Raw genomic sequence first — 10545 nt, 5'->3', positions numbered from 1 at the left:
AAAAAAAATATATATATATATATATATATATATATATATATATATATACACATATGGGCTAGGAATATGGCACAGTGGTTAAGCCACTGTGGGTTTGATACCCTGTACAAAAAAAAAAAATTCATTTCAAGTGTACAGAACACCTAGTACTACCAATTACAGAACATTTTTTTTGACACATTTCTAAGGCTAAGGATATTTCATGTGGTATATTTATTTAATGCCCTATTGTAATTGCATGTAAGAAAATAAACAAGTCCCAAATGGCTTATTTATATCAGTATAATAAGTCAGGTTGAATTTTCAGACAAGTGAGCAATAAGGCAATGCTACTCATTGATTTAGAATATATATTATAAAGATTTATAGATTAACTTATCTTTACCGTTCATTGCTTTCAAGAATGTTGACCTATCGGCACTTCCTTAAATTTTGATTTTATTTATATCACCAGAGTAAAATTTATTTAAATTGACTTTAAATTTGTTGAGAGTTTGGAAAGAATGTTTAATGATTAAAAATACAGAACATAAATTTTAATGATATTTAGAGGGTCTATAGAAGTATAAACATTAACATTTATACTCATCTGGTTAAATATATGATTGCAACATAATTTCTCCTGTTGACAGGGGAAAAAATGGATGGAGGAAACTACTCTGTCTCTTCTGGTCATCCTAAAATTCTTTTCTTAATTATAGATGCTAATAGCTTTTCTCTACTTCAAAAACACAATATGGAGGCCAATGGATATGAATCTTAAAAGATCAAAATTACATACACTTTTAAGTACATTTTTATCCTCAGTACTTAAAATTGTAGTTGCCAAAATTAAGCTTACTAGATTTAACTACATACGTTTTAACAGATTAGAAATAAAGAGATGAAGAAGATTTAAAAACTCTTCATTTCTTTTTTGAGAGTTTACAGATAAATTAAACCATGGTTTGGTTTTCAATCAGAAAGAAGACAGGGTGCACGTACAGCAGAAACTGAACAGGACTTGCAGAGTAGACTCTTTGCCTAGGTAGGAAATCCCTAAGTTGCTTTCACAATCTCCAAAAAAAATTGCTTCCACAAATATCTTTGCCATCTCTTTTCTTAGACACAGGCACCAAGAAAAGTATCATCTGCTCATATTATTTTTCTATAAAAAGTATTCAATTTGGAGTAAAGATTTACCCGGTAGCACTGAATTCCATGGGCATTGACAAAATAATCATCAGGCAGCCTTTGTACCACAGGTGTCTAGCCACCTACATAACAATTGTGTTTATGGGGACAATGTAAGTAAATCTCAATTAAGCTTAGTTTTTCAACTAATAATTGAAGAAAAAAAAATAGGTTTCTGAAAATCAAAGAGAGTGGAGACATGGCTTTCTCCATGCAGAAAGAATTAAGATGGGGAAAAAGTGTCAAGGCAGTCAATGTAGTACAAGGCCTGGAGGTTTCATTCCTTTCTTTTTAAGGAAAGATGTGAAATAACACCTTCACAGCTGATTGTCTAGTGCAATTCATACTTACTTAGAGCCAGGTGAATGTGGAACAAGAGCCTTTCTCAAGGGAGAGCTGTGCAGAAGCACACACTGGTCCAGTCTTAGAGTAGTGAGATTGATTTAGAGGCTGCTTCTCCCTGAGTATGGACTTTGATAGTACCAGAGAATGGAACTATCCCAACTATGAGAATTTTCTCTACCCACATGTATGTTTTCATTTACTTTTTTTTTAAGATGTCTTAATGCAAGTGAGGCTAGGGTTCAGTGGCTATAACATTCATGTTCTCTAGAAGCCATTATATGGGGTCATGAGTATGGTTTTTCATATGAACTTAGATGGCAAGTTCAATTGAAGGGATTTTTTTCACCAAAACAAAGACACAAATCCTAGGTAGCAGGAACCTGCACTGATCAATGATTTGAGTTAAGGCCCACTTCATCTTTCTCTTGGACAATGTGATGTTGTCATATTTCACTTTGAACAGAAATGCATATAGGGAAATGTTTTCCTTTCTGTCAGAAATTGAATTAAAATATCAGGAATGAAATAAGATGTTAATTGATTCTCTGGACAAAACCTAGAAGTATACTTGGGGTCCATTATAATACTGATTTGGGAAATAAATGGAATACAAATTTCTGATGACCACAGTAGGACCGAGTAGGGTATATCTCACAGACAACAGGTGACAAACATTTGAAAATGATATCCCAAGGCCTATCTTTAACTGCCACAAATTGACCAGTCCAGTCATATCAGTTAAGCAACTCTACAAGAAACCTAGATTTTCAATTTTGACCATCAAATCAATAAAAACAAAGCAGGTCAGTAGCTTTTGACTGACTATTGGCTATAATGTTCTTGCAGGTTCTCCTTTCTTGGCATGTATTGTACCTGTGATAAAAGTGCTGTTCCAAGGAGATTTTGATGGCGGTTGATAGAGCCAACACATGCATGACAAAAAAAAAAAAAAAAAAAAGTACTTATGTCTGATGAGAGTGTTATAGTGTTGATATGAAGCATCCCCCCAAAAATTCTTGTGTGAGACAATGCAAGAACATTCAGAGGTGAAATGATAATATTATTAAAGGTGTTACCTAGCTGGTGGGTTAATATACCGGGATTAACAGATTAACTGAATGGTAACTGTGTGTACTAGAAGGGAGTCACTGGAGGTGTGCCTTTGTGGTTTATATTTTGTTCTTGTGAATGGAGCTAGCTCTCTCTACCTCCTGGTTGCACATTCTGAACTGCTTTCCTTAGCTACAACCTCTGCCATGGTGCTCTACTTTACCTTGGGTGCAGAGTTATAGAGCCAGCTGTCTATGGACTGAATCTCTGAAGTTGTTACCTCCAAATAAACTTCCTCCTTTGAGCTGTTCTTTCAGGTATTTTGCTCACAGCAAGGAAAATGAAGTAAAACAGAAATTGGTACTGAGAAGTGGGGTTATTGCTATGATTAACCTAACCATGTGATTCAGTAATTTTTGGAACATTTTTAATTTTGTAGGAAGAATTTTGAAAAGTTTAGAGATTCAGGACAGAAAAGCTTTGGAATATTGTAAGCAGACTTTAATGGGAAATTCTGGTGGGAACTCAGAAGACCAGAATGTTAACAGGACCGTGGACATTAAAGACTGGGCTCATGAGGTTTCAAAGCAGAAGGAGAACAATATTGGAAATTGGACTAGGGGATATTTGTGTTAAAATCTTGCAAAGAAATTTCTAAATTTTGCCCTTGTTCTAAAATTGTCTTTGAGGATGAATTTAAATGTGGTTGCTAATTAATTTGTCAGAAGAAATTTCAAGAAAGCATAGTATTCCAGCAGTGGCATAGATATTGCTAGTAGCTTGGATCCAAGTTCATTGTGATAATCAGAAGTAGAAAGCAGAGTGTAAAGATTTGAAAACACTCATTTTGTCCAGAAAAGTGGGAGTAAATATGGGGCCAAGAAAGATATGGTTGCTAAAGATGTTATAGCCATTGAAGAGATGCAAAGTACTTTACCAAGAGACAATAGGAGTACAGATTGACAGCATCTCAGGAATTGGCATGACCACACCCATCTCAGGATCAAGATGAGACCAGAGGGGTACCCTGATAGACAGGGGGGCTTAGGAAGCTGTTTCACAATGCTCCATCACCAGACACTCAGTAGTTGCTGAAGCCATGGTCCCAGGTGATTGGCTACTGCTTGTGATGGTACGAAAGAACTATATGGTTTTGGTGCTACAAGAATGCAGGATGTTAGAGTTAGGGGGTCATGGAGGCTACCACTGAGAATTCAAAGGAAAGCCTGAGGGGGCCAGGGAAAGTGTAATAGGGTAGGAGTCCCTGTGGGCTGCTCTTGAAAGTCTGATGCATGAAGATATGAGAAGGGAGCTAAGTCACATTAAAAGATGGCAGGACCATATAACATCTGCTGAAGAAAGCCATAGGAATCAGCTATGTAGAGGCAAAGCTGAGATCATCTTGATGCCATGTGACCCAAATACTGGACATGGAACTGTAGGACTTGTTTGCTCAGCTAGATTTCAGTCTCATCTCTTCTTCCTGTGCCACTATCTCTCCTTTGTAGGGTGGAAATTTTTAAATATTGAAAAAATAGCACTTGATTTTTACAGAGTTTGAGAGTTTGCCTTGAGTCTCTGAGGAGATTTTGAACTTGGAGTTTTCCATATTGCTGGAACTGTTAAAACTATAGAGACTTTCAAAAATGGACTAAGTATATTTTTCAGTATGAGATGGGCATGAGTTTCCAGGGGAGGAGTCTTATGATTTAGATATGCTGTGTTCCCCAAAAGCTCATGTGAGAAAGTTCAGAGGTGAAATGATTAGGTTATGCGAGTCGTAACCTAATCAATGGCTTTATCCACTAACACGGATTAACTGGATGGTAACTGTAGGCAGATGGGGTGTTGTTGGAGCAGGTGGGTTACTGCATCCATGTATTAGGAGCTTATAGTTTATTCCCAGTGAGTGGAGTTAGCTCTCTCTTCTTCCTGGTAGCCATCTTCTGACCTATTTGCCTCTATCATTTTCTTCTGCCACAATGTTGTGCCTCATGTTTGGTCCAGAGCTATGGGATTGGTCAGTCATGGACTGAACCTCTGAAATCATGAAGAAAAATAAATGTTTCTTCCTTTAAGATGCTCTTAATGAGGTATTTTGGTCATAGTGAGGAAAAGCTAAGTAAAACATAGTTGTTATTACCTCACAAGACCTACTCAAGCTGACTTTCCCATCTGTGTTGAACACAAAACATTATTTGCATCAATGTGATATTCCATCTGCATTTTAATGTGCAAATGTCTTGAAGATGACAATAATCTTATCAGAAGGTAGTGAGAACTTTTTAAGAATGGGATAAGAATAAGCAACTGTTGTTTTGTATAACTAATGAATGAGCAATTCTCCCTCCCCATACAACAAATCCCAATTTAACATTTAAAAACTCAGCAGAATTAAATTTAACACATGAATTATAGAAAAAAATACCATATTAAATGATAATTTATTGAGTCAAATTTTCTGCATTCATTCAATTGTACAATAGATTGTGCTAAGAGTCAATTTAGAAGTATGTGCAGCATTTAAAAGGTGCATCTCATCATGCAGTCACTCAGCATTTTACTTAAAAGTACGTGCACAAACTCAGACATTTGTGAACTATTTCAGCTATAATCTAGAGTGATTTTCCTTTGAGAATCTCTTCAGCTCTGAACAACTCATCAAGGCAGACTGCATGCACAGAGTCATTACTTTTTAGCTTAAAAAGACAAGAAGTTAGAATATGAAAATATATAAGCAGCATTCATGTAATATAGTATTCCTGAGAATAGTGTGCGCTATAAATCTTTGAGAAATAATTTGTATTCATATGAAAATGAAGATATAAAATATTTCTTTCAATCTAAACAGAATAACCTAAAACTAATATACTGTGAGGGGCTGTTAGTATTGTACTGTCAATGACGACGAAGGCATAGCTAGAGTCTACTGTACAAATTCATGATAAAAGATTTCAGATAATTTTTACCTCTATTTTGCACATCTGTTTCAAGATTATCAGGGGAAAACTTTTCTAAATTAAAGTGTTACAATTTTATTAAAGTATTGTCTTGTGTTTTTAATTTGGAAAAGATGTCAATGTCAGGTAAACAGAGAATATTTATAATCAGTCATGTGCATATAAATAGCAATGAAAAGGAAACACTGGTGCTACAAAAATGGAGTTTAAAACTCCATTGTGTAGCTAGAGAATTTAGTTATAATTTGAATGAAAGAGTACTGCGTGGCCAGTATTTGTGAGGCTTTCGCCTGGTTCAAAATTAGAGGGCAAGTAGGGAAATAAAATGTTCTGGAGAAGAACCATGAAACAACTATAATTTAATAACTTTTTCCCCAGAGGGAAATAAATAAATGCAGAATTTTTTTTCTCAGTGTTAAGAATTAGGAAAATGTTTTTCTAGAAGTGAGCCTTTATAATTTCTTTACTAGAGGAATACCAACATATCACAAAGTGCTCTTTTTTTCTACTGTGTCTAAACTGGTCTTTTACATCTTGGTAATAAATGTACTGCTTAATTGGACAAGAATTAATTGGATAAACAATAGTAATTTTCTGTGTGTGTGTTTGTGTGTGTGTGTGTGTGTGTGTGTGTTTCAAGGACTCATTCTCTGGAGAAGAAAATTTGGATTTCCTATTTTGCAAGGAAAAGTACCTTGACTCTTATCATACATTGCCTGACCTTAGCCCTTGTCTTTCTTCCTATCCTACCCTCATAGTTAATGCCTACTCTGGATTTTCTTTAGTTGAATGCCTCATCATTTTTGCTCTATCAGACTATGGACAGATAGTATTGTCACTGAAAATAAGAATTCCACAACAAAGCAACAATTATCTCATTCACAATAAATTTGACTTTGTTTCTACAGAGTTTTCAAAAATAAACCAAACCAATCTATCAAAGAAATAACAAAAATCACCCTTCACTGATGAAAAAGAACTCGAAAAGTATTTTTACAAACAATATAGAATTATACACATGCATTATTTTCATTAGCTCATGAGTGCACATTGTAAAAAAATCACAAGTGTTGTAGAGCATCTGGCTTCAGAATTCCTGAATAAACATTACAATAGCAAATTGTGTAACTGGTCTCAGAGCTGCAGCATAAATTGAAACTTGCATTACATACTTTCAAGGTGCAAAGGTACAAGGAAAATCAACATATTTACAGCATGTCAAGATAGTATTCTCTATGATTTGCAATAATTCGGAGAGGGAAACATTAAATATGCTATAAACCAGCCTTCCACAGTAAAGTAGGGATCAGTTGTGTTTTAAATGATATAAGAATAACCATTTGTTTTTTCTAACTATGTGGTTATTGGCATTTAGTATAAAAAATGTGCAGTGCAACTGGCTCTGCCAGTAATAAAATAGACTTGAATGTAGCCAATGCAATAGAGTATTATTTCAAAGAATGACATTATTTTTGGAAACTTAGATTTTTGGTTTGACTACCAAAAGTGATGTGCAACTCTTCAACTTCATAGTCAATGCAAAGCAGCATAAATTCCTTCTCAAACAGATCCACAAATTCATCAAGAGTCAGGGAAATTCCTACTAACATGTAAGCCAGAGGAACATGGATTTCTGGCAGCAAAGGCAATAATTGATTTAAGTTATTTCTTGTAAGTATCTTAATTCAACTGAAGGTTCCAAACTCAGATTATCGTGTGAGTGAAGACCACATAATACTTTTAAGTCATGCCTGGCTTTTGAATATTTACACAAACATATGTCTTTAGAATGTCACTACCACCCCTCCTACTGCACTGCAGCCAATGGAAAGGGAAGGTCTCCAACCACACAACTCCCTGAGACTGGTTCTGAGAATTAAATTTTGGCTTCCTACATCATCAGCCTAACCTCTTTTTAAGGTCACGAGTTATTATCTCCTTCCCTAGAAACTTCTACATTCCAAATCCCAGAGATTGCTGTGATACATTTCCAAGTAGCATATGATGCCTACATTTTGTCAAATATACCTTTCTCTGAGATGTCACCTAGATTTACAATTAACATCATTCTTTTGCAACTAATGGTACCTCCCCTCTTGCACTAATGGTATCAACTAAGGCCACTCATGGTGAACAGGCTGACCACTCTGTCTCCGTTGTTGTTGTAAATGTTCTAGTTCAGCCTCATACATCATTTCCTGGACTAAGTACTTCTCCCGTCGTATTCTTTCATGTAGGCCCTTTGGTACATCTGGAATCAGGTATGCGATGAATGACTTAATTCCAAAAACGAGGTGCTACAAATTAGAGTAGAAAGTACAATTTTCAAACATTTTGAAGTACAATTTTTAAACAGGACAGAAAATCACAAACAATTCTGCATTTGTCTTAAAATCATGTATCGGAATGTAGTAGACAGTATCTTGAATATTAATATTCTAAAAAATTGTATTAGGAATGCTATACTGTTACCTGCTATCACATTAGTATCAGGAGGAAACCCATCTTTTCCTCTTCTTGATTTCATGTTTAATATCACTTTGTAAACATACAATGAATCAAATTCATGTGTATAAAATACTTACACATTATTAAATACTTTTATTAAGATGAAATATTATATACAAAAGAGAAAAAGCATATCCTGGAAAAGTTCATGTCCAATATATCATAATACACAGAGTCTAAACAATCAAGAATAAATGCTGCCTCTGATAATAAGATTAGAGTCAAATTCTAACACATGCATTTCTGGAATTTGTACTGTAATAGATTTATATATCACTGTAATAACTGCTGTAACATGTTTTACTCATCATATTATTCTTCTATGATACAATACATAATACTTCTGTTTTTAAAATAAACTGACAAAAATATTGTGTTTAAATAAAGTGAGAATAAAACTCAAAGGGTAGAATGGTTGTTAGTAAATGTACAGATGTTGAATCATTCTGCTTAAGTCTGAATCTTACAACACTGTTTAGCTATGTAACCTTCAAAAACATCACCCACATTCCATGTCTTATCCCTGAAAGGGTGATATAAATAGTGCTTCTTAAAGGGATATGGTATGAGGATTAAATGTGTGTGTGTGTGTGTGTGTGTGTGTGTGTGTGTGTGTATAAGAAGCTTAAAGGAGTACTCAGCATAGTATAAGCACTGCTTGAATATTACCTCCTACTATTATAAATGTATACTTTTTGGATTTCTATAAAGAAGAGTAGATCTTTCAATTTCTCAAAAAGGAAAAATAATCTGACACTTGATCTGTGAAAAAGAACACATTTACGTAAAGAAATTTTAGTAGACAATAGTTTCCAAGGCACTTCTATCTGGGCTAGTGTCCTCAGAAGCTGCATTGCAAAGTAGAGCACAGTAAAGGAGGTCATATTTTCAATCAGATGCTCAGAAATTTCTTTCCTGATGATTTATATATGTACTATCTTCAAAATATTTATGTTTGAGCCTCAGGAATATAGAAATAATTTTTTGTAAATCATCATGATTTAAATTAGTAAAGAAGGATATTCTCTATGCCCTGTTTGATGATACTAAATGTCCTATAAACTGATTCATATAGATTGATATGCAAGGATGGTTCAACATTAAACTGCATTTCTAAAAAACATTTCCTAAAGTTTAATACCCACTTATCAAGACATTCTTAGATAACTATTACTAGAAAAAAATTCTCCAACTAATAAAGAGTTTATCTTAAACAAACCTACAGAAATCATAGTTAAAAATAGGAGCATTTATTTTAGTTGAGAATAAGACATGGTTGATTGTTACTGCTGTTAAGTAACATACATTCATTTCAAGTACGGTAAGACAAGCAAAGATGAGGTATAAACTTTGCAAATGAAAAGGCAATACTTCATTATTTGAAAATAATACGACATTTGTAATGACAACCCAACAGATGTGAGATACCTACACAAGTAACTGTGTTCCTCTTAGAAAAATAATTAACATTCCAGTACACCATCAAAAATCAAGCAAATCATATGATGAAGGCTATAACTTATAGCAATGAAATATCTACAAAGTTTATAGTAATAAACTTAAAAAGGAAGAAGCAACAGCTGTTTTAGATCTCAATTAAAAGATAAAATAGAACAAATTCTGTTTATCAATGAAACAGCACAGGTTTTTGTAAGTCAAAAACTACTTAGAAGTGTAATTCTAACCAAAGTCTTTCACAATATTTGAAGAAACCTGAAAAGCAAATTCTAAATTTTATATGAATGATTAAAAACTCCAAGTAGCAATGGGAATTTTGAAAAATAAGATCAATAAACATGAAATCTAAAAAAAAAAGTTTTCATAGAAGTTGAGACTAGACTAGTGGTTAACAGAGGGGAGGGTGGGATGGGGACAAGTTGATCAATAGGTATAAAGTCATAATCAGATAGTTATAGTTCTGGTGTGCTATTGTACAGAAACTGACACAAGGAGTAAGATCACTGTTGTGACATGCCTGACCACGTGTTCAGAAGCCTACGGAACTGGTTTGAAAGAAGAGTTTGGAAAAGTTTGGAGGTACAGGCTGGAGAAGCCTTTGAATGTTGTAAGCAGACCATAATGGACACTTCTGGTGGTGATGGTGGGGATGAATTTCAGAAGACCCGAAACCAATAGGAATGGAGAGGGTAAAGACTGTGGCTCTTGAGGTTTCAGAGCAGAACAAGGACTCCTGGGCACTGAAATAGGGGCTGTTCATATTACATTTCGGCAAAGAACTTGTCAACATTTTGACCATGTCCTGAGACTTTTTGAGAGACCGAATTTAAAGATGATGCTCTAATTAATCTGGTGGTGCAAATTGCAAGGCAGCAAAGCATTCAGGCCATGGCATAGGTATTGCTGACCACTTTTAACAAGTTTTACTATGAGGTTCAGGAGCAAAACGAAGAGAGGAAAGATTTGAAAAACTTGTAGTTTGGCTAGAGAAGAAGTACATGTAAAAAAGAGAACAAGGAAATTGTGGTTGCTGAAGAAATTACCTCTGTTA

At 34.6% G+C, this 10545-nt stretch overlaps 1 protein-coding gene across 1 annotated transcript in view; it reads right to left on the bottom strand.

Annotated features, from left to right (window-relative positions):
* Nucleotides 1-4995: 4995 nt before the first annotated feature.
* The window catches only part of Ano3 (anoctamin 3), a 390715-nt gene continuing 385165 nt past the window's right edge, over nt 4996-10545 (bottom strand). The window contains exon 28 of the mRNA XM_048788513.1: nt 4996-7825. Coding sequence (XP_048644470.1) covers nt 7643-7825 — 183 coding nt within the window. The 3' untranslated portion in view covers nt 4996-7642. The remainder of the gene's footprint in view (nt 7826-10545) is intronic.

Source organism: Marmota marmota, unplaced genomic scaffold (genome assembly GCF_001458135.2).
Source record: "Marmota marmota marmota unplaced genomic scaffold, marMar, whole genome shotgun sequence".
Lineage (NCBI taxonomy): Eukaryota > Metazoa > Chordata > Mammalia > Rodentia > Sciuridae > Marmota > Marmota marmota.
This window is presented reverse-complemented; position numbering and strand designations above follow the sequence as displayed.